Consider the following 25354-nt stretch of genomic DNA (forward strand, 5'->3'; position numbering starts at 1 on the left):
AAAAAGCTAGTGATTTATCCATTTATTTTTCCTAGAATTTTCCACAAACAAAACAATTGTGGAAATATAAAGCCACATGTCTGCAACATCCCCCTTTGTCCAGTAATTCCTTGTTAGCAACCAGGGCAGGGCAGGAAACTCCCTGCTGTAGTTTTGGCCTAAAAGTTTTAACTCAGAAAGGCGAGCACTTGCACTGGTATGCAAATACTGAGTTCTCACTGTCTGTGAAAGCTGGGGTGGAGGGGCAAATAAAAATGTCCAGGATACTGTGAAAGAAGCTACTGAATTGTAACCAGCAGAAGATGTTTATCATCACCAGTTAGTATCTTCTTCCCAGTTCAGGTCTTCTTCTTCCCAGCCAATACCATCCACCTGAAATGATCAAATCATGATTAGCAAATCACATCACATCATATCAGCAGAAACATTATTGAGCTGTTTGCACCACTGCTATTTAATGGCAGTTAGCGAGAATGCATTTTTTTGCAGGGTGTCCACTTTTCCTTCCCAAGAATAGCTAGAGGAATATCAGGCACAACTATCTTGGGGGTCCTGATTATCCTGAATCTAACACAATTAAACTCATACCAATCAAAACAATCTCTTACACACCTACCAAGAACCTGTGTGGCCTTCCTATATTACTAAGTGAAACAGGGATGCTATAGCAACTCAGACACAAGACTCCTTTCTGTTGAAGCTAGTCAGTTCACATAATCACTACTGTTGTTTACCAACAATATCATGCCTTTTCTCTAACCCTATTACAAGAAATATTTGAGGTTTGTATCTTTTCTCTACTATGAAACTGGTGCTAATAGGTGTTTACTTTAAGCAGTCACCTGCTCAAGAAAAGTCATGTGATACTCTCTCTACCAGTGCAATTACTGAAAAACAAAACCCAAGGATTAGGGTTGTACAAAACAGCCAAGTTCTGGTGACGTGTGTCCTGTCCATGTACAGATGTGGAACACAAGTGTTAGGGTAAGGGGGTAGCAAAGAAAAGGGAAAGTGTTGGCAGCAGCAGCTAAAGGAATGTAAGGAGAAAGGGGGTACTGGGAAGTTTGGAGCCACTAGATATGCTGCATTTGAATTAAAATATGGTGGCCAAGGCAAGGAAAGTGCCTGGGAGATTAGTGGATGGGTGGTCTTGGACAAAGGCCACACAGGAGAAGATGAAAGAGGGGGAAAAGCACACCAATCTTTCCCTATTCATCTGCCAAACCCCCTCAGAAATATGTCTCATCTGAAAATGAAATCAAGTTGTTCCAAGTTTCAATTCATTCAGATTGTGATCTGTCCTAAACATTTTAGCTGAATCTGTGTTGTGTGAATACCTCTACTAAGAATATAGCTGACAGAATGTCATGCCACATCTCTCATTGTAATCAACCTGATAACCTTAGTAGCCAACTGATGCATAGCATGAGTTTTATAGAGTACTGTACTAGAATTTCATGCCCCAGCAGCATTCTGTTCCCCAAATCCTTACCTCCGTAATATCTGTGGCCGCAAATTTAGAAGAAAACTGCACTTCTTGTGCATCACTCATAGAACTCGAAACTGTATCTGAGTTACTCTGAATGGTAGAATGGGTCTCTAGTTCTGGTAGAACTAAGAGAGATGATGAAGATTTGATATCTGGGACCATGTCTGCAAACCAGTCCAGCTCTGTGTCATGCAATTCTTTCCTCTTCACCTGGATCACAAACTCTTCTCCTAAACCACTTTCCAACTTGGGAGACTTCTCTAGAAATGATGTTTTGTTCAAATAAGACATTTGACTCTTGTCTCTGGGGTCACACCCATCACTGTTGCTGATGGACTCTGGCGAAGGATTATTTCTGAGAGTTCTGAGTTCTTTTTTGAGCTCAAACATATTTGGAGGCAGCTGCAACTCTGTGATGTCATTTATCCCTCTAGCATAGGGACTGTTTCCTGAGGAGAGCTTAAAGTCAGGGCTAGGAGGCTCCTTTGTCCACAATTTCTCTTCTCCATCATGACTGGCAAGACATGGATGGCTGTTAACACAAAAGTCTTTGAGTTTGGTATCAGCAATTCTACTTATTTCTGGCTTCAGCTCTTCACACTCATTCCAGTCTGGCCATTCCTCTGTCTTCTTCTCAGTTATATGGTGGCAGTTTTTGCCGTTACTCATTGTATTTACTCCACTAGAAATATTATATAAGTGCAAAGCGTCTTGCTCCCCTAGAGAAGACAGAGAACATACACAAGCTTTGATTAGTGATTTATTTTCCTGGGAATGAGAAGGAATATGAACACACACGCACATACACACACATACACGTATTTATACACACAGGTATATTACTTCCACTCAGAAACCTAACTATAATACAAAGTAAGAAAATGTTCTCTAAAGCTGAATAACAGTTGCCTTGCCTGGAATTCTCCCTATTGCTATGAAACTTCATTTTTTTCAGTTCAAAAGAAACAGAGTATGATTCATAGAGTTCCCAATCTATTAGGCAAAAAGTACAGATCTGGATTTTGGTTTAGACTGGCAGATGTAATAGTTTTTAGCAGGAAAGGGGAAAATAAGCAGGACCAAGATTACCTTTTCTTAAGGCAATGTGAGGACTTTCCCGTGGTACATTTTTGTTGTTGCTGAAGGACAAATTTCCAGAACTGGGGCACTTGAGGAACATACTTGAATTATGCTGTAGTGGCAGATAGATTAGCTTACCCTCACAGCTCATTACATCATCAGGAGAGTCTGTAAGGATATAAAAGACATCTCTGTAAGTCTACTCTGTAAGTCTACTCTGTAAGTAGTATCAAAATATTTAAAACATATTTAGTATTTTTCAGAATACTGTTTCATTTATTTTCATTAATAAAACATATGAATTATACGGTCTTATCATAAGATAGGTAAAGAGTTATAAACACTGCAAGCAAAACAATAAACTAGAGATGGATAGTCTCTGATCTGCATGCACAATTTGGCCTTCCAATACAACCCATCTGAACAAGAATCCTCACCCCCAGCAGCACGAGTTACCCTATGCTTTCCCCACATCACCCTACACAGATAAACTGATAACAGAAATAAAGCCTTTAGCCTTAAGCCCTACTCCTGACATCACTCAGCCTCCAGATTAGATTTAGTTCCTGCAAGTCTGTTGGTAGACAGATTTAAAAGCAAGGATTGTCTCTCCTGCATGAGCTCAACCTGCCTGAACAGATCTAACATTGGTACTGCTGAATGAAATGTGTTGATTTTATGTTTTTTAGAACTTCTGGAATTGATGTGATCTGACACCTTGTTTACTAGATGATGATGAGTCTTATGCTACTTTATATCTTCTGAAATCTCACTGCGAGTGAAATAGGAAAAACAGTAAAGGGCTAAGTAAATTGAGCTGACTAGACAATTCCATCCTAGGAAGTCTTTAATTCGAAAATTATTTTCCCAGTCCAGAAGCTGTTCACCCACATATTTCCCATTAAAATATCAATTCAATGAAACCCAGAAGCATGTCTGAGATCAGAAGATGATCAGTGGTAAAGTCGGTTTCTTTGATGTTTCAGCATGTTCACCAAGCACCCAAAATAAGATAAAACAGAATTGCATCATTATGAAAAAAGACTTGCGATATAGAGTTAATGATTCCTATCTACTTAACTACACAATCATTCCAAGTTACGTAACATAATTAAACTTTACCTTTGTTTAGAACTCGTTATGTAAACAACCTTCCATCTCAAGGAGAAAATTACTGCAATTTAATGGTTCAGTAACTATTCCCATAGGAGTCCTAAGCATGTAACTTTGTCCCTGGTGCTTTCCTTTTTTAAAATATAGCAATAGATTGTGAGTAAGTATGTTGCTCCAATTACAATTACTGTTCCAGCTTCATCGATAGAGCTTGTTTTGTTTGTAGGAGAGCTAAAACTGGCTTTTTTTACCTTCAGAGGAAAGATCCATGATTTTAGTGAAACTTGGTGCTGAACGCTTGAAGATCTTCGTTCTGTCACCCCCCACAACAACATCAGGTCCAAGCAGTGAGACCAGCACTCCTAAGCTTTGCAGTGTCACAGCCACTAGAGAATCACTAGTATCTCGCAGGCCAAGTAAAACCTAGAATAAGGATATGCTGTCAAATGGAGTTTGTTTCCTACCCACATTCAACTTAAAAACTTACTCTTAACTGTACATTAAATAAAATCCCTTTCTTAATAGCTCTAGTACTTGGCGGGGGGGGGGGGGATATTTCCAACAAATTTGGTTTATTGTGAGCACTTATTACCACAACCACATTTCCAACCTCATTTGCTGTAACTCACCCCAGGTTTTATCTGCTTTGTGTAGATTCAGAATTTGAATATTTATACAAAAGATTTTTGAAATAACAAATAATCATTCCCACTCGTGACTGCACAGCACAGATAAGACTGTGTGGGTGTAGCTACTTAAATAGAAAAGGTGAGTAAAAGGGAAAATCAATCTAGATTGAGAAGATGGATAGAACTTCAGAATCATATTCCTGAAGAGAAATGAAAAAGACTGGTGCCAGATAAGGACTACCTTTGTAAATAATCTCACTGCAGAAATCAAGTGCTTCCTTAATAATTGTGTTTCCTAGAAAGGAAATTTCCCCACCCCCACCCCCCATCAGAATTATCTATGCATTGAGGTGGTCATCTTACGTTAGCTAACATAGGTATCCACAGCTAGCCACAGTGACAACACGACAAAACATAAATCATGATATCATGAAGCAAACTCCACCCTTTCATACTAGTATCATATTGTTGCCCGCAAGTACTTCAGGGACAAAGTTTGTGTCATGAGGTTGCAATGCCCATTTTCTCACTTGACCTCCTATGGTCAAAGTGCTGAACTGTCTATTTTACCTAGAACACGGTAATGGAATGAATAGGCAGAGAATGTAAATAATAAAAGCAAGTGGCTGAAATGGAGGGAGAGAAACAGCTGTTTACACTTCAAGGGGTGGTGATAAGAACCCTTGTCTTGTCCTCCTCCATGTGCAAAGGATGCAATGAAGAGTCTCCTCTATCCATAAAGGCTCTCTGTGTAAATGAGAATGCTGGAAAATCAGCATCCTTAATAACTTGAGAATTTCCATAACAAATTTTCCTTTACTGACTATAGAGCCTATAGAGACTGTAAGAGCCACTGAACCCACTAGAACTTACTACAGAGTAAGATGTCTTGTGCCTGCAGCCCAGCACAAAAGTCAACCATACATAAATCAACCATTTAAGTTTGGAGGGTTTTTTGCAAACAAAAAGAAAAAGCAGCTTAATATTGCAAGGATCTGTTCCCCAGGTTCCTCCCTCACTTACTTGGAGAAAGTAAGGTAAACAGACCTATTCCTAGCATAAGTAGTATGTTGAGATTTATTACAGAGTAAGCACACAGAGGTTTATGCTTCTTGAACTCTAATTACTTCATTCTCCCTATGTGTTTAGTTACATGTATGTATGCATGCAAAGGTAAGTTCATGTGTGAGAAAGTATGTGTATAAATATACATTCAAAACAATTTTACACTGGGGACTTCCAGAGAAGAAATGGCGAACTGAAGACAGCTCCACTAATGCTAAGGACCGTCTCTTTGTAATTCCTCTCTGGACAAGGAGAGAACTTGAGATCCTCCACAAGTACTCCAGATAGTTGCTCTTGCTCCTCGTGAAGAGACTACAAGACAGTGGTCTCTGGAGGGTTTAGAGCTACACTGGACATACAAAAGAAACTGGCTGATGTCTTAATAATTAAAAGGGATATACAAATAACAAACAAACAGAATGATCTGGATGATTTTCCTGTATTGGATTTACAAAAGAGGCTTGTTAAAGCTTTGAAGAATTTTGTGAAAAAAAAAAAAAAAGAAATCAAGTTCTAGGGCATTATTTGAAGGGACTAAAGATCAAGATTGTTAAAAGTAAAAGGAAGGAATATAAAATTGGTTTATTTGATCAAGGTTAAGATAGATATGTTGTTATCTCTGGTAACCCTTAATGGACTTTTGCTGATCAGGACTAAACAACGAGACTTTAAAGATTCATTTATAAATAAGAGATGAGATATGGGAAGAAGAGATCATTTGTTTTATTTTAAGAGGAGGTGATAAGTTACTAAAATTGTTTATACTTGTGATGAAGGGGAAAGTCATTTCTTTATATATTTCTTTTCTTTTTCTTTAGTATATTCTTATTTTTTCTTTCTTTTCTATTTTTCTATTTGTTTCTGCACAATTTATATATTTTTTTAGTTTGTATTAGTTTTTATCTTTTTAATTGTAATGTAATTAAATTTTTTAATTGTAATTTTTATCTTTTTAATTGTATTTTTAATTTTACATTGGGTGCCTTATTTTACAAGCAGTTAATTTTAATTAGTAACCATTAATTAAATTAATAATTTTTCATCCTATCCCTGCCCTTTTTGGGAATATGGCCTCTAGCCAGTTTGTATACATACATACATTGTTTGTTCACATGCATACACTGGTTGCAAAAAAAGCCTCCAGAATTGATCTCAGTGGAAGTTGGCAACCCTACCTGACAAAGCAGGGAAGCAGGGCAGTATACAATGTTTATGTGTGTTTATAATCTTTTTCTTCTGTTGAATTTTCTTTTGGGGGAGAGTTGACTTAAATTCAGAGTTGCCTTCCTTCCAGATCAGTAGAATACACTGCTCTAGGTTCCTATCTGCCTAGTTCACCTGTGGCAATATGATGTTTTTCAGCTCTTTCTGTGTAAACAGTTCTGCATAGGCATCTAGGTGAGACAGCAGTACTATCCGAACATGTTCTTCGTGCACCTCAAAGAGTTTCAGCAGCACCGGGCTGACATGTGCTTGGAACACAGCTGGAGACAGCAGGCCATTGATCTGGCTTTCACTCAATTTATCTGGAGTAAAGAAGTTGGAGAGTTAACATGATGCCAACTGAAACTGGCAATTCAAAGTTGCTGCCACAGCTATTATTACAAAGCTTTCAGTTTTACATTTAAGTGTTTTTCTCTGGTTCAGTTGAAGCAGAACTTTAAAGTCTTTAAAGAGATCCACTGTCTTGTCTAACATTTGAGGCACTATGCAAAAAACAGAACAGAGAGCTACCTGTTTAATGAAGCCAACTGGAAGGACAAAAGGGGTCAATATGGCAACCTTCATTAATCTCTAAGAACATTTAGACCAACTGTCATCTCAGTGAAAGAGAATCAAGATAGAAAATATGGCAGAAGAGGTGAAAACAGCCATAGCAACTTTGTCCCCCAGTGTATATAACCTGGTTAATCATTTCATCCGGTGACACTTCATCTAGGGCACTCCAACTCTCAGACTGAATGCATGCTGGAGAGATAGTATTCAATGTTTACCCTTCTTGGGCCCCAACAGATGAGGAAGGAAACTCTTCACAGCTACTGGCTCAGCAAACACAAGCTGATTGAGCAAGAGAGGTATCAAGCGCAAAGCAATCAGCTTCTCTGACAAGCCAGCCACTCTGTCTAGCAGGAACCTGTATTAAGAAAGAACATCTGTGGATTACAACTCCTTATCAATCATCAAGTCATCCTCCTGAATACGGAAACAACTTCAGATGCACCATGAGTATGTACCTTTGGTGTTAATAGTTGATGCCTGTTTCCTATTTTATGTTCATTCCATAGAAAATATTATTTCTGTGTAGTTGAACTGAAAGATGGCTGGGAATGTTCATAACAGCCATTCTTTTAAAGATGTTCCTATATAATGCCTTATGTGAGCATTATTTAATAAACAGATTTAACAGTATTAATATTTGATATTAACAGTATTAATATTTGATATTAACAGATCCATATTCAAATATTAAAGAAGTTATGAAGACTAAATTTATCTCCCTTTCAATTAGCCAAGAAAGCATAGCAATTTTTACTCTGGAGAGCATTCCATAATTTAGAAAGAAATACTGGGAAAAGCCCTTTCATAAGTTCTTGCCAAACAGGCCACTGTGAATAATGGTGTCCCCAAAATGGTTTCTGCTACAGATCTACTAAACCACAAGGAAAAAGTAACAGAAGCAATCTCATAAAAAGCAACATCCTAAGCTGTTCAGTGATTCATTGAAAGGTTGAAACCAGCCAATTGGGAATTTACAGATCTCTTAATACTGACCAATATGATCTTGAAAGAGCCAGTTTGGAGTAGTGGTTAAGTCATCAGCTAGAAACTGGGAGACCCTGAAATCCAGTCCCTCCCTAGGCACAAAGCCAGCTGGGTGGCCTTGGGCCAGTCACTCTCTCTCAGCCCTAGGAAGGAGGCAGTGGCAAACTATTTCCGAAATCTTGTCAAGAGAACTGCAAGGACTTGTCCAGGCAGTTGTCAGGAGTCAAGACTGACTTGAAGGCATAAGAAAAAAAAAATCTTGAAGCCAAGAATTGTGTCAGCCTAATTCATCATTATATGCCCACGAAAGCTTCTAAACACTCTTCCAGAATAGCTTTTATATTATTCTTTTGGAAATTATGTTTTGAATAAAATGACACCACTTTCAAGTAAATTTAATAAAATTTTAAAATATATTTACATTCATGTGCAAAACTTTATAAAAATGCCAATAAATAAATGCTAATTATTCCAGCTATATCAAGTAACATCATAGGTCAGTAGCAGAATACATAATTCTAATGTAAAAGGTTTCAGGTTCATCCTTTATTCTTTTTCACTGGAAAGGTAAAGTACTGGAGAAAAGAATGATGCATGTTATTAATTCAGACAAAAGTTCCTGATCTATTCATCAGAATATAATGCTATAATGAATTACACTGGTAACTTGCTTCAGAACTGACATTTTGAAAATGTTCTTCTAATTTTTTTTCTAGATTTTTATAGGATGACTTAATCACTTGCACAGATGAAAAAAAGATTAGTTTCTTGCAATTTGATGCTACTACTCAATTTTCAGGAGGTTGTCTGAACTATACGTGAAATCTTTAGCATCTTTCTCAGTTATTTTTATTCTCAGTTTCTCAGGCTATAATCATTGTAGTCAGTCAAAGAAAAAAAAACTTTATAAAATGCCATGGAAACTAATATACAAGTCAGTAAACAGTCAACATTTATTCTTACTTGAAAAATTCTGTTTTTTCCTCCTCAGATTTCAGTGTCAAACTATTCAGAAAGTTCACAACTTCTAAGAAATCATTTCTGAAAAAGTTTAAATGGTCATTATTGAGGGAGAACATACAAACAGAACAGACTAATTCAATATCCACAAATAAAAATGACCTATAGAATTTCATGCTAGAAAGATGCAGTCATACTCCATGGTGCAACAATGCCAAAACACAAATTAAGTAGAGATTTCTCGCAAGAACAATTCAAGTTAAAGGATTTAATATGGATTCCAATATACATAGGAGAATCCCTGCCTCAATGTTTCTATCTATAATTAGTCAAAATCAGACTTCTAATGGTGGTCTCTGTACACCAGGCATAAATAAAAATGAAAGATACACACAATCGTATGTACATTGTGGCAGCTTCTTTCAGGATTATCTTTAATTTGCTAGATGTAAAAATATAAATACACTATTGGATATAAATTTGAAAGACAAATCACGGCCTTTTTTTCATCTATGCGTTGCTCATTTTATCTCTAGCAGACCATTACAGGACCTATTCTCAGCTTGCAAAATAAGAATATTTCACTGCAGGCATATATTAAAAGACAGACCTAAATGAAGTACTAGTTCGATATTTGTGTAATTATAACTATAAATACTCTTATTCATTATAGGCTCCTTTCACCCATGCTAATAAAAAAAAAACATGTTCAGTAAAGCTTTGGCAAGTTAGTTTATATTTCAGCAACAAGCTTACCTAAAGAAATCATGAGACAGCAGGCTGGACAATGGGGAGCGGCATGTTAGATCTGGATTTAGCAAAGTAGAGTGTAAGGTATGGTGAAAGCTGGAGAGAACATCCTCTGAAACCAAAACACAAAGTTTAGCAATAAATTCTCTTAGAAACTGAGAACAAAAAGTTCTGTTAGCTCAAGACAGTATAATGAAAAAGCAGGATGCTTTGATTTATTCTTTTGCACCTTAAGCAAACGCTTACTCTCCAGAACAGCAATAGTTCTTTTTTCCTTATAGTGGCTGCAGAAGAAAATAAAATGAAGCTAAATGAAGATATAAGTACTGAAATGGAAGGCAAATATCGCAGAACATTATTTCAAATGAATAGAAGAGAAAAACCTTGCTAAAAAATAGCATGGCAGAAATAATGGTCAACTCAGTTCCTTCGGAAAGAAAATTCTACTATGATTTTACATGGACTTTTTTATTTACTAAAATCAGAACTTTCTAATCCTGTGTTCTCTAGAATGGGTGGCCAACAAGATCACTATGGAAACCTACAAGCAGAATTGTGTTCCATAGTTCCACTAAGGATTTTATATAAAAGTATTTCTTTTTATTCATTCTGAATTGTGAGTGCATTTATGTTTGAAACAATACATTTTATTTCAAAGAATTCTTACCTTCTTCATTTAAAAAAGTAAGCAGATTTTCAACCATTACACCAAATGCATAGGCATCTCGGGAATGTCCATGGCCTTCGGGAAGAAGCTGGAAGTCTACAGACTGGAGAATAAAAATATTATATGGCAGACACTAACCATTTCAGAAACATTACTTTTCAATATACAATATTTCCTAAAGTATTTAAAAATATACATACTTCATCTTTCTATTAAGACGCCCAGAATACCATATAATAGTTAAAAATCACAAAATCAGAGATAAAATACCAAAACAAGGAGACTAAAATTCAAATAACAAATTAGAATTTTCATATAGAACAATTTCACTTTTTTCAGGACATCTGGACTGAAGCCAAATTACAGAATTCTTTCTCCACTGAAGGTCTTAACATGCAGAATGCCACTAGAAAACCTCACTACTGCCACCATCCCTGGAAGGAGATTCTGAAGCCACAGACTTGAATAAAGGAATTATTTGGCAGTTTTATTTTTAATTCTTTTCCTAATGAGCCCAATATAGAATTTGCTTTTTTTCACAGCAGTTGCAGAGAGTCAATCAAGCTTTTCATCAGGCTACTATAATCCCAAGTTCCCTTTCATATTCAGTCATCATCAGCTTGGATCCTTTATGTGTAAATGTGAGTTCAAACTATTTGAACCAATGTGGAAAAAAGAAAAAAACAGAACCAAAAAATCAGAGAGAGGAAGGAAGGAAGGAAGGAAGGAAGGAAGGAAGGAAGGAAGGAAGGAAGGAAGGAAGGAAGGAAGGAAGGAAGGAAGGAAGGAAGGGAGGGAGGGAGGGAGGGAGGGAGGGAGGGAGGGAGGGAGGGAAGGAAGGAAGGAAGGAAGGAAGGAAGGAAGGAAGGAAGGAAGGAAGGAAGGAAGGAAGGAAGGAAGGAAGGAAGGAAGGAAGGAAGGAAGGAAGGAGTAACGAATATGCACAGGAGACAGAAGAGACAGCATATAATCTAGGACACTGTTTGTCAACCTTGGCAGCTTTTAGATGTGTGGACTTCAACTCCCAGAATTCCCCAGCCAGCCTTGCTGGAATTCTGAGAGTTAAAGTCCACACATCTGAAAGCTGCCAAGGTTGAGAAACACTGATCTAGAAGAAGCTGATTGAAATATAATAATTGTTATTGTGAGCCACAGAGAATCACCCATTGGGGGAGATGGGCGGCATAGAAGTTTAACAATTAATTAATTAATTAATTAATTAATTAATTAATGTTTCAGAAAGGCTAAGGCTAGAGTAACATGGCACTTGTCAAGGGATATATTAACAACTAAATGGCTTTTTGGGCTATGAGATCAATGACATAATCAGAGAAAGAGTACATGTGCTGCTTATAGATGATAAATTCTTGACAATGAGGGAGAAAAAGCATCACTATTGGATTGCTTACTACCCCTATTACCCTTGCATTAGGGGGAGCTGCATTAAATAGGACAAGATAAAGAACAAGACAAAAAACAAGGTTCTGCAGGAAAGGTTTTGTGAAAACTTAGCTACTTTTTTAAAAGTTCAGGTTTTCAGAACCAGATGAGTTACCCCCAGGATGATGAAAGAAATTGCAGACATTATTTGAGCAATAACAGAGAAAGGTGATACAAAATACTCAGGTAATTTTTTTTCATCTTCTACCATCTTCAATTAGGGGAATAAACTGAAAATTACAGATATCGGCAGAATTCCAGGAAAAAAATTAAGTGATCAAGTTTGTGGGTATCTAGAAAATAATGCATTAGTTTCTAGGACCAACATATGTTTGTCAAAGATAATATTCTTGATTTCAAAATTTTTACTGCTATAGCTAGGTGGATCAGCAGCTACCTGAGCAAGCATACTTGATGTGCTCATTAATGGTTTTTCATTAGTTTGAAATGACATCTTGAACAGTGTGTCACAGGATTTTTGTCTTAGACCCATGCTACCCAAAATGCTTATAATTTTCTAGATGTGGGATAGATAGATTTCTTATCAAACTGACATATGATATAAAAGCTGGAAAGAGCAAAATCAAGCAGGAAGAATCAGCTGAAATTAACAAGATGAAGTTCCACGGGACAATATTGTGTATCTGCAAATTCCTTTCAAAGTTTCATAAAAAATTCATGCTTGTACCCCAACATGACATTGCCTCCAATTTGATAAGAACTGATGATGAGCACTGTTTGAGTATTATTTTTACATGTATCCATTTAATTGTCCAGTCATCTAGCTAATACTTAATTAGCTTGCTAATCAGAATGTCACTGGGTATTTTGTTAAATACTCACTAAAGTCAAGATATAATACGTCTACACCATTCCCACATTCTATTATGGAAGTTACCAAATGAAAATATGAGATAGGTTCATTTGGCAAGATTTGCTCTTGACAAATTCATGTTGCCTTAGCAATTTTTAATGTGCTTATAGATCAATCTTTTTATGATCTACTTCCACAATCTTCCCAGGTTTTGATGTCAAGCTGAATAGACTAAGTTTGTTGTATCATTCTTTTCCCACTTTCTGAACATAAGGACAACACTGAGTCTCTTCCATTCATTTGTTACTTTACTAGTTCTCCATAATTTCCCAAAGATAATACATAAGGGTTTGGCCAGAATAGCAGCTAATTTCTTTAGTATCCTAGGATGCAATTTCTCTGGCTCTGGAAATCTAAACTCATTCAGAGTAAAGGAATGTTTTCTGACCATTATCTGCTGTCTTATTCCATGACATGATCAGTATATTATATTGTTTATTGTATTATGCTTATACAAGCATAATAATTATGATTTATGGTAAATGGCTTGTCTTTGTTCTACCTTAAATTTCTCTACCTTCCCCTCCCTATTTGGTCAACTCTGGTTCAGTAGTTTAGTTGCATTGTTGCAATCCTTGCTAACACTAATCTCTGTTTCTATCGAGAAGACTACAGATTATCTCATTAAATAGTAGTATTCTATTTTATTGTATCCTTGAAAGATTATCTGGGATCTACTCCATCTTCTTTGTCCATCCTGGATTATCTAACTAGGTTCAAGTCCACCTTCAGCCATGGAAACTCACTTGGTGACTTTTCGCTAGTCACCATCTCAGCTCAGTCTATTTCAGAGAGGGCCTTTAAGAACTGGATAGTGGAGAATGGCCTAAATTGCTTTGGGCTCCACACATGGAGAGTGTTTCATCCAAAGTACAATTTAGTATTTGAAACATCAAATGGATAAATATATTTCATTCCAGGCAGCTTTGCTTTGCTGAGGTCAAGCACTGCTACAATCTATTAAGGAAGTTACCTGACTATAAAAAAAGATAAATTTAATCTGATACATCTGGTGATTAACAAATTGTTTTCGAAAAGTTTACAGATCATTATCTTAATAATTTGCTCTTCCCAGGCTTTGATATCAGACTGAGTAGAAACTTAGCAGTTCTTCAGAATTTCCGAAAGATAAACTTACTGGCTCAGTGAGACCATCAGCAAGTTCTTCAGAACCTTAAGATGTAATTCATTGGCATACTTCTTGACTATGTTTCTTGACTATACTTTAATTAGTCTCACATTTCAGCCTTGCCCCTTTATTCTCTCTTCATAATTGCTTGATGGAACACATCATTTTCTTAAAGAAGACTGAGTTAAAATAGGGGTAGTTTTGCCTTTATTTTATTTCGTTATTTGTTAGCATTTTGCGAACTTCAATTGACCAGATGATGTTCTTTTCACTGCCTTTTTCAGACATTTCAGAAGAAGCCTTTTTTGTTGTTTTTAGCATCTTTTGCCAACCACAGCCTATTTTGAGCTTTTGCATTGTGACACCAACTCTATGATTCCAGGCTACTTCTGTCCTTCCATTCACCCACCTTTTTGTTTTTAATCTTCACTAACCTTTTTGTGTAGCTACACTGGGCTTCTGTATTCCTCCCTCCTTCCCCACCCCCAAACTGGAATTGCATTTAAGTACAACAAAGCAAAAGCACAGGTATGTTGTTTGAGAAAACTGGCTTTGGAGCAGTACATGTGAAAAACATCCAAATATCATAATAAATTAAGACAAAATTCCAGTGTTAGCAGTGTGTCTAGAAAAGGTAATTAAATCTTAGGGTATAAGACTAGGCAGATGCATAATGTCACTGCTAGACTGCCAATCCTGGGCACCATAACTTAAGAAAGATGTTGGTAAAGTGAAATGCATTCAAAGAACAGAAACCAGGAAACTGAGGAGGCTGAAAATTAAGTATTATGAGGTTCAACAGATATATTTATCATGGAGAAGAAAACTTAAAGAGGTAACATAACAGATGTTACAAATTTCTTGAAGTATACAACTAGAATTTGGAGCAGAATTATTCTTTATTCCTCCAAGGGTAAAACTAGAACTCATGAGTGAAAATTATAGATATGCAGATTTTGGTTAAATATCAGAAGAAACTTCCAAAGAGTTAATAATCTAAAAATCATAGTAAATAATGAGATTTGTGTATATTTTCACCCAATATTTGCATGTTGTTCTTACTCAGTTTGGCAGACCTCAATGCAACAGACGTCAATTGCAATAAAAATCCCCCTGTACTCATGAAAACTTACATCATTTATATAATAATGATGTTATTAAATAAAATGACACAGATTATATATTCTGCATCATGTGTTTTAAATGATGTGAAATTTCATAAACACATTATATAATTTGCATAATGACATCACTATAGATGATATGTTCTCCAATTTAATGGATAATAAGAAGTAACGGACAAGGATACCCAGCCCGAACTTGCCCATTAAACCAAAGTTTCAATGTACCCATGCAATTCAGAAAAGCATGGATTTTGAATAAAACATTCTTCTGGTTCACTCAGATTTTATGTCATTTCAAAATACAAGTAACTTAGTGTAAAAATTCTGTCTGAATGAATTTTTTGTCTCAGTTCCTAAATGAACATCTTCAGAACTTCAAAAGACATCACATATTAAATTTGCTTTTAAAAGACACACTGGACTTCTGGATCTGATAAATTTGGAATTCAGAATAACTATATTTAGGGAGGGAACTCCAGAACTAACAATATTAAGAATGTAACTCTTATGTCAGTTTTCCTTACAGATAGATCCTACATTGAATAGTACCATACCATCACTTTAATATCTTCTATAACATACACGCAACTGATAATGAAAAGTTACCTTTTGATTGCTGCACATGTCCAATTAAACACACATTAACAGAAACTATTTTCTGAAGTTATCTTTCAGATTGGCCTCAGCAGAGTTCTCCTGCATAAACAATGAGAACACCTACCTGTTCTTCAGGTGGAATCCCTGTCTTCTCTCGTATTGACTTAATACTATGCAGAAACTACAGTGAGCAAAACAATGGAAAGCTATATTAATGCAGAGGAACATTTGTCAAAAAAAGAAGCTACAGAAGCCTGCACATGTTACTCCTATCCTTCCCTTACCACACATCTGAATATTTATTAAAATATCAAAAACAGCATTTCTCTACCCCTTTACTGTTGATGCATTACCTGACATTCCAAAATGCCAATGCATTATTTCAAGTTATGTTGCCCATAACCTGAAACTTCTGTAATAAGGTTGCTAAATATCAAAATAAAAGAGGTAGCTTTATCACAGAGCAAAATCACTGTATACAAAGACTAGAACTAACTTGCCTGAAAGGAACAGGAAGTGCAACTGATGTATACTGGGTATTATGAAATGTTGATATCTACTGAAAGTTGACAGCAGCTTCTGTCCCATCTCTGTTCGTTGTACACTTCACAAATATAGAAAGTCAGGCACTGCTCATTATTACAGCCTTAATTGTGAATGGTATAATTTTACTTTTCTCATTTGGTCAAAGGTGGGAAAGCTAAACCCTCACATACCACAGCAATTAGAATACAGTAGTGAATCCTGATTTAAAGTTGTTTTATAACAAGGGCCCACAGGAGAGCATGGTCTTTCATCTTTTGCAAAGTAATGTCTTCAAGAGAGCTAGATATATGGATGGAATAAGTAATTACATAGTAATTACAAGGTTGCAACAATATCCTCAAACAATTGTTCACTGAATCTTATCAACTGTCTTCAACCTTGTTCGGTACTATTAGTTTAGGGACTCTACTTATGGTTTTGAAATGAGAAATAAGGCAACATCTAAAAAAATCCAAACAATTCAAGAGAGTGGAATGCAATGGTGAAGAATATCCAAGGAATAGGAAGTAGTCCCCTTGGGTATGACAACAGAATAGGATGCTTGACTCTACCTCTGCTGTTGCTTCATTCTGCTTGCAGACAGTTTCCATGCCTCCTAATTTCCAGTGTCCATCCTCACTCACAAATACAGAGGATAAGCAGATATTGTTGTGTGTTAGGTTTCCCTAATAAGTGTTTTTAAAAAGATCAAAAATATACAGTAAGTCTGGGAATAGTTAAACATAAAACTCTTGTTAGTATTAATTAGATATCATGAGACTACAGAGGACAGCAGTCAAAACCACAAAGGAATTTTATATCCCACTGGAGAACTAGAAGAAAGGGAGCTTTATGCCAGGCCAAGTTCAACTAGTACTAATCAGTTTATTACTGACACACATCTGGACAAAAAGAACAAGTTAGGGTGCTTAGGGATTTGCTTGCTGGAAAAACTATCACCAAAAATCACTAAACAAACTAATTGAAGACACTGTGCTCAAATACAGATTTAAACATGAAGAGTTGAAATCCACAATTCTGCAGTTTCAGTTGCCCGTTCCATTAAGCAAATACTTTTATTCCAGCACTTCTTATAGTTACTTTATTTATATAAGTCAACTAGGGCCAGATAATTATTTCCACCACCAAGTATGTGTTAAATTAGAAGAATTCATCTCCCATCTGAAGGCACAAATTAAATTCATGCTGTTAGTTCTATCCAATATGGCTATCTTTTTTCTCCCGCATGACCTCTCATTTCTTATTCTCCCCACCAATTCTTTCTACCCCACCTTAACAAAGTGTAACGTAAAATTTAGAATAAAGTATAAAGCATAATAGGCATAAAAGCATACATTATTACATCTGTATGAAATTGTGTTTTATCTGGGCTTGAAACAGAGCATAAGACAATAGGAATTTGTTTGATTTGGAAATTAAACCTATCTGCCCATGAACTGAGTAAAAACAAGCCAGACATAAAATAGTGACTTGAAAGATTGAAGGACCTCTTTGTGTCACTCCAAGACTTACTCCAGACCTGCCAGCCCTCATAACATTGGCTTGTTCCAGGAAACGAATCAGTACTTTTTTCACTTGGTGCCAGTTTACTCAAAACTGGAGCAAAGGTGGACTTTTTCTTTCTTTCTTGCAATTCCTGGACTGGTAGGCAATTTATTTTTATGTTGGTTTTGCTCTTACTTCCCCAAGCTTCCCAACTCCTGGGCACAAAAAGCAATATCTGCAACTTAACTATGCTAGATAAGGAATACAATCACCTCTATCAGCAAGCCTTCTAATCAGTTTCATCATCCCTGTTTAAAAGGCCCACTATGATTTTTCCTCCTTACATAAGCAGTACCCTAAATTCTTGTTCACCCTGTCTCCCAGCCTCTAGCTCCCCCGCTACCCTCCCTCCCTTCCTCCCTCCCTTCTTTCCACAGTTTCTACACTACAACCTATGACCATTGTCAGAGTGACTCTGAAAATGTTTGGTTGTAATAATGCTGACATATTATACTTCCAGCAACCCAGCTAACAAAGACTTTTTAACTGAAATAGAATGGCACTTGATAACGAGGTGGCTCCTCCTCCTACAATACTGTAGTTGCTTACTTTCTTTCAAGGAGCCACATAAATGGAATGAAAATGTGATGGGGGCAGTTAGTTTTCTATTATGTAGATGAGGTTGAAAGGATTTTTCTTAACGAAGGTTTTTGCTTAATGAAGAGAAGACTGAGGAGAGACATGATAGCAGTCTTCCAATACTTGAAGGGCTGCCACAGGGAAGAGGGCGTCGATTTATTCTCCATAGCACCTGAGGGTAGGACAAGAAGCAATAAGGAGGAATTTCCTGACAGTGAGAGCTATTAAGCAGTGGAACAGCTTGCTTCTGGGAGTTGTGGGTGTTCCATTGCTGGAGGTTTTCAAGAAAAGATTGGACAACCATTTGTCCGAGATGACATGAGGACTCCTGCCTTGGGCAGTGGGTTGGACTAGAAGACCTCCAAGGTCCCTTCCAAACCTATGATTCTATGATTCTTACTCTGGAAACTGTGGCAGCTTAGGGGGCAGGACAGTGTTTGAGTAACATTTTTGAACTCTCCTGTTGGTCAGCTTGAGAGATAATTGATTAGCCCATGAGTTTTATTTGCCTCTTCTCAGTATTCTGAGGCTGACAAAAGTCAAGATGATCAAAGGTTGGCTCCAGAACAAAGACTGGAATCAGAATGAAAACTGTGCTGTGAGCACATGCTCTAAATCAGGCCTATGAAAAGTCCTTTTAGCTTCCAAAAATGCAGCTATGTTAAAAGATGGCATAATGTTATCTATTTTCGTTAGATGACACAAAATTCATATTAAAAAACTGAGAAAACTAAAGTAGTAAAAATAAACATCTGACATTTGATAGACATGCTAAATACATTGTAATCAATGTAGAGGTAGTCCTCAACTTATGACCACAATAGGGACCAGAAAAATTCTATCGTTAAGCGAATCACTGCAGTTATTAAGCGAGACATCATGTGTCTGTGACTTGCGACCTTCCCTGCTAGTTTTCCCATTGACTTTGCTTATTGGAAGCCAGCTGGGAAGGTCGCAAATGGCGATCACATGACTGCAGAACGCTGCAACCATTGTAAATGCACGACAGTTGCCAAGTGCCCAAATCACGATCACGTGACTGTGGGGACACTGCGACGGTCATAAGTCACTTTTTTCAGCGCTGTTGTAACCCAGCCACCCAGAGTCACCCGTTGAGCCACCCAGAGTCACCCTTTGGGGGAGATGGGTGGCATACAAGTTTGATAATAAATAAAACTTCAAATAGTCACTAAATGAATGGTCGTAACAAAATAATAAAGCCTGCCTCCATATGCCTCTCCCTTTATTTTGACTGGAATGTGCTTAACTGTCATACTCACCCTATCATGGAGGAACACAAGAGCCTGCAAAACATCATAGATTCCAGCACATATCTCTGAAAAAGAGAGAGTCTCCAGGATCTTCTCCAGTGGTTGCACATGCTCTGTAACCAGGTGAATTCCATCTATTTCCACAGTACATGAAAGGAAGCGCAGAAGGCAGGGGTGGCGTAAAGTTTTCAGGTGCTTTCAAAATGCAAAAAAACCCACTTAGTATGTATACCTGTTATCATACACATACACATCATATCCAACAGTGAAAAGGGAAACAAGATAAATATTGTACAGTTTCTTTCTGCATAGCATGATTTCCACATGGTTACTAAGCAAATTGAATAATATTTCATTGGAATATTTGGACAAAGTTAATTCTACTTTCATCTCTTGCAGTCAGAATTTCCACCTATATATGGATATCAAAGTCAAACCTCATACAGTTCATAAAACGAGACAGAAAATCCTGGTACTCCAAAAGCCTAATTTCAAGCAGCATCAAACAGGTGACTTACATGCAGGCTATGCTATATTTTTCTATAAGTCTCTAGTACTTTTGAAAGCAACTCACTAACAATTCTATAAAATGTTTCAGTCTCCAATGGCAATTACTCTATATGCAAAACTTCTGCACACATCACTCACAATGATCCAAATAATATAAATGCAGTCACAAAATCATGAACCTTTAGGACTCCCAAAATATAATAGTTTTGACATTTATGTCTTGAAAATTTTCATAGGCTTCTATTTGACATGTATGATAATTTTAGCCCACCTTTCTTCAAAGTAATTCCATATACTTATTCCATATACTTATAGAATCTAAGAATACTTAAACTTTTCCAACTATGTTTAAGGGTATATTACAAGAACTAACCCCACATGATCTAATCATCCATTTATTTCTTAAAAGAGATTAAAGTAATTGAAAAGACACCAATAAAATTACAATTGGCAGAGTTATTTTGAGCTCACCTGAGTTGAAAATATTTATAATAAAAGAATTTTGAAGGTCACAGACAATGCAAATTGGGTAACAATTTCACCTTCCTTTACTAAAGATATGCAACACTGATGATGATGAGTCAGGTAATGAAATGTCTGTAAGCAAACAACCAAGCTCAGAGAGCACCAAGAACTCCACATATGCAAAATATTTTGAGACTGAAGAGTTCTGATGTCAGAATGGCGTATTTGAGGTTGGAATACTTCCAATAAAATTAGAACACATCTTGAAAACTGAAGAAAATATTTTGGTGTTAGAACATTTCAACCTTGAAATATTTTGCTCATGGCTACTTCGTATATAGATGAAACCATATATATTTCTTTTCATTCACTGTAAGATTTTATTGAACTAAAAACACTGAACAAGGTATTTCTAAACCACAGCAGTTTGGGGGAAGAGCTCAAATTCATAGCTAATCTGCCTGAGTTTATTTAACAAAATATATAAGAAAGTGTATAATTGATTCTGCAATGCCTGTAATTTACTAAAGAACAGCCAACCAGCCTAAACAGCTACAAACGAGCAGAACTTTATCACACCACGGTGATACATAAACAAGAATCAAGCCCTCAGATGCCTACTCTGCCCCCATTTTAGGCACTAGTATATGATGTATCAATAGCACCAACATCATTAAGAGCTTACTCTTGTCTCTCACTTGTAAGTTATCATCCCAGGCAATGTTTTATCATGCAAAGGACAAGCCAGTCAATTTCGATGCAAGTTATATGGATAGAAATCTGATAACAGAAATGGCAGTATCAAAAAAGCAGTAATAGAACACAGTAATAGTTCCCAGGGATATGCTGTCATTGATTTCAAGATGGCAATTCTTGAGCAAAATAATTAGAAATACAATTTTTTCCCTAAAGCAACTGGGCTGAATTAGGGAATTTCTCATGCATGTAACAGATTCAAAAGTTTCTAATCATACCACACAAAATTAAGTCACCAGTGCAAGAAGATTTGTATCACTGTCACCAACAATTATGTGAAATGGCCAGTTTCTACAGATAATTACCAGTGTCTGAGGCACTTATATTTATATATCTAACCATTATTACTATTTTCTTCCCGTTCCTAGCCTTGAATGTAAATAAGAACATAAAATGCTAAGCATAATGTAATTGTTGACTTAGCTTCTTGTGAGAATATAATCACTATGTTTCATAAAACGTGGCTTATGGTTTAATGTTTAGTTTCTACAAAACCAGCAAATATATTCAATAAACTATAGCAAAGCAACTATGACCAAGCAAGTTATGTGAATATAACCATATTCCTCTCTTAAAATAATACTCTATTTATCTGATGATACATACTACAGTATACAACAGTAATCACTAGAATTAAGCTCAACTTTACCTTTTTTTACTGCCATTTCAAAGGCCATGTGTTTTTCCCCATAAATTGCCCTTTGAAATTTCTACTGAAAAGAGATAGCAGAAATTTCTGTGCAAATAGTAATAATGTAATAAATGTTAAATACCTTGGCAGCTCTGTTAACATTGTCTTCATTCTCTCTTTTGTAAACAAAGACTGAAGCAAGTTTATCATGCTGCAATATCGCTGAATAAATATTGACTCCAGAAGGTAGGGTAAATGGAGGTTCTTCCACTGCATCACGCTTTAAAGCACTGTTCTCTGATCCCATTACCTATCTCAGGGTGTCTTGGAATATACTTTATAGTGATAAAGAAGCTTTAAAGAGAAGTAATTTCAGACAAATTAGTCCCAATTAATATTAATGTAAAATTCCTTACATTCAGCAGTATCCATAACGAACTGTGATGATGCCATCATACAAATGTTACAATTACATACTTGTGTTGCAAGTGTGATCCAAATATCTATGTCATAGCATTTACATGATGTCATCATGCACATGTCATTTGCTACCCCCCACCCCTTGCCTCTTTGTACAAAGGAAGAAGAACATAAGAAAAAACAACTTTCCACTGTTTTATGCTGACAGAAATGAGATTAAAACTGAAAATGCAAACAGTTTGCCTACAGAGTAATCCATTTTAATCGCAGTAGGTCTTCCAAGTAAATATCCCTATGACTATACTGAATTAACCTTAAGGAAAATGTTGAAAAGTCTACCAATGCCTTGAACATAAACATTTCAAGTTTTTAAATATACTGTGCATATCTTAAAGTAAATATGACAGTGTTACTCAGAACAATTTAACCAAAACACTGAAAGTACATTGTACCAGAATTTGTCTTTTTGCCAATTTTGGAAACAAAGAAGTAATCACATACAGATTATGAAAAAGGTTAGGCATCCCTGGTCAGTTTGTATGTGCCACTGAGTCTCTAAATGAACAGAAGTTGACATAACCTCTACATGGCACAAATTTAAACACAACAGATCTAAAACACGTCTCCAAAACAACTATGAAGTATTACAGGAAAGAAAGATCTAGATTTTGAAATGGTCTTCACAGTAACCAGATTTGAATATTGCTGAAAATCTATGGGGAGAGTTCAAATATACAGTACATGGAAAAAGACCAAAGAATATTTTTAAGCTCTGAAAAGAAGGCAAATAGGCAAACAGAAAGATTTTTTAACTTGCTATAAGAAATGTATGAAAACTGTTATTTCAGCCAAAGGAGGTTTACAAAGTACTGACTGAATTTCCAAGGTTTTGCATCTGCCATATACATTATTTTCTTATTTTGAATCTGTAAGCAACTGCACATAAATACTAAGCATGCATTCAAGTTTTCAGAAAGATGTATTTAAATTTGTATCATGTAAAGGTTAGCAACTTATTTTCACCTAAGGATACACTGGCATATACCATTTGCTTAGAGATGCCTAAAGTAATTACGCTGAAGGAAGAGAATCAGCAGAAACAGCAAAAGAGGTCATTGTAGTTTGAATTATTCATTATTCCTCATACATACAATTTGAAACTGAATCCCTTTGATAATCTAAGCAAATGGGAAGGAAAGGATTAGAAAATTAATTGCAGAGGAAAGCCAAAAGTATTTTTCTTATTGTATAAGCTTACTTATATAGTTTTCTCTTGAAATAATCCATACAACCACTACTGGATTTGCCTTTGAGCCTAATATCAAAGCCCCTCTATTCCTATAAGCTTCACAAATTTGTCTTTCACTTTGGCTTAAAAGAATACAAAAGTATCCCACTATAGTAACTGAAAATCATTTCAAAATCAGTGACTGACCATACAAACTATGGCCCTCTGGTGGTTGCTTATTGTTTGTTAATTATATTTTGGCAAAATTGTTTGGCTTTTTTTCCTCCTAGTCATAGGCTTATATGATGAAAAAAAGCACATCCATAATATTCCAGCAATTGTTAAAGAACATTTTCAGTGCTTAAATTAGTCGATAAGACATTTGTTATCAAAAAGACAAGTTTCCCTTGCATTGAGCAACTTAAATTCTTCTTTAGCCATGTATTTTTAATTGGTTTAATTGTATCATGTTTAACTGGCTTTCTGTGTCCCTGTAGAGATAATGGATGGAAACAGAAAGCACTGAACTGTATTTACTGAACTGGTAAACAGTAAATGCAATACATTTAAATCACAGAAAACTGAACGTTCCGAGGCTCTTAAACCAAAATTAGCATGACCACCACCGCCTCTTTTTTAAAATGTGAAGCAACACTTTCACCAGAAATGCCAAAGCAGTCTCATCACTCTTATTTATTGTTTTCCATTTTGTGGCTCTAGATGGCTTACAGCATACTATTTATATGTTCACTCTTAATTCTCAACATTTCACTCTGCTTCCTGGCTCAACGATGTCACTAAGTGAAATTCTGGATCACTCTCTCACAGAGAAATACACAGGTTTTGGTTGCCTATCTAAAAAGTTGTATATTGTGGCAAGCCTTTTTGTAGATCAAAGCCCACTGTCAGAAGCAAGGAACAGTTGTGCTAAGCAGAAAAAATGTGTTTCACACACAAACCAACACAAGAGGGCCAGAAGATCATGAAATGAAATTATATTAAGTCTGTAACTTAATGTCAGACCATCAGACCTACTCTTACATTTCATTTTATATATATATATATATAAAATATGTATATTTTATGTCATTATTTTGATAATGGCAATTTATCCCATTATCTTTTCTGCAACTCCATTCACGCACAAGTGTGTGAGAGAGACAGAGAGAAAGAGAGAAACTGACTGACTTATCTAACCGGTCTTTAGTCCATAAATATCTCTGTTAATATTTAAAATGTCACTAGACTCTGCACCTTTCTGGAATAAAATTGTATGACGATAAAACAGGGCACGAAGAATGCTTTGACGCTGGGCGGCTCTCTTCCTTTGCTAAGCTGCGCCTCAGCGCTCATGACAGGCAGCCTACTTACTGCATGGCAAGCAAATCACCAGGACCGGGACGACGGCTATCCTGAAGAGACACCGACCCCAAATAGTTAATCCTTTCTCGCCAGCGCCGAACTGAGTAATCACCCCGCGGTTACCAGGAAATCAAGCCCCCCGAACGGTCCGAGCTGTCCCCGCCGGCTGGCTCTCGCCCTCTCACCTGCGGCCCCGCGGAGGGGGAAGGAAAGAACCGAGCTGCCCTCACCTCCCCGGTTCCTCAACAGCCACTTCCACAACAAGCGCTGCGGGAAGGGGAAAGTAAATTTCCGGCTTACGCAGACCATAGAATCACACCGGAGGATCGACTGACGCCCACAAGATCGTCCTTTGCTCCGC

The 25354-nt window shown here is 36.5% G+C and overlaps 1 protein-coding gene across 2 annotated transcripts; it reads right to left on the reverse strand.

The window, feature by feature from the left end:
• Window positions 1-7: 7 nt before the first annotated feature.
• Window positions 8-25354, reverse strand: SCYL3 (SCY1 like pseudokinase 3). Of its 2 annotated transcripts, none has more exons than XM_007436606.3 (14): window positions 25179-25354; window positions 22126-22337; window positions 19631-19816; window positions 16778-16891; window positions 15805-15861; window positions 10517-10619; window positions 9856-9961; window positions 9103-9180; window positions 7371-7510; window positions 6715-6902; window positions 3934-4105; window positions 2579-2737; window positions 1493-2208; window positions 8-372 (listed from the first exon to the last, which is right to left on the reverse strand). In XM_007436606.3, the coding sequence occupies exons 2-14, from the start codon at window positions 22288-22290 to the stop codon at window positions 313-315; spliced, it is 2244 nt and encodes a 747-aa protein (XP_007436668.1). In that variant the 5' UTR covers window positions 22291-22337; window positions 25179-25354; the 3' UTR covers window positions 8-312. The 2 variants fall into 2 exon arrangements, with proteins under 2 accessions (XP_007436668.1, XP_007436669.1); XM_007436607.3 differs by lacking the exon at window positions 25179-25354 and adding an exon at window positions 25003-25158.

Source organism: Python bivittatus, unplaced genomic scaffold (assembly GCF_059951505.1).
Source record: "Python bivittatus isolate LINGU-HERP-01145 unplaced genomic scaffold, Pbiv_v1 ctg000700_np1212, whole genome shotgun sequence".
In the NCBI taxonomy this organism is placed as follows: Eukaryota; Metazoa; Chordata; class Lepidosauria; order Squamata; family Pythonidae; genus Python; species Python bivittatus.

What these genes read in the sequence shown, in the direction of transcription:
- SCYL3 (XM_007436606.3), bottom strand. Translation starts at nt 22,290, where the DNA reads ATGGGATCAGAGAACAGTGCTTTAAAGCGTGATGCAGTGGAAGAACCT. An exon ending in ATGTTAACAGAGCTGCCAAG is followed by an intron (nt 19,817 to 22,125) that starts GTATTTAACATT and finishes GCATTTTGAAAG; the next exon opens with CACCTGAAAACTTTACGCCA. An exon ending in GGATTCCACCTGAAGAACAG is followed by an intron (nt 10,620 to 15,804) that starts GTAGGTGTTCTC and finishes TTTATTCTCCAG; the next exon opens with TCTGTAGACTTCCAGCTTCT.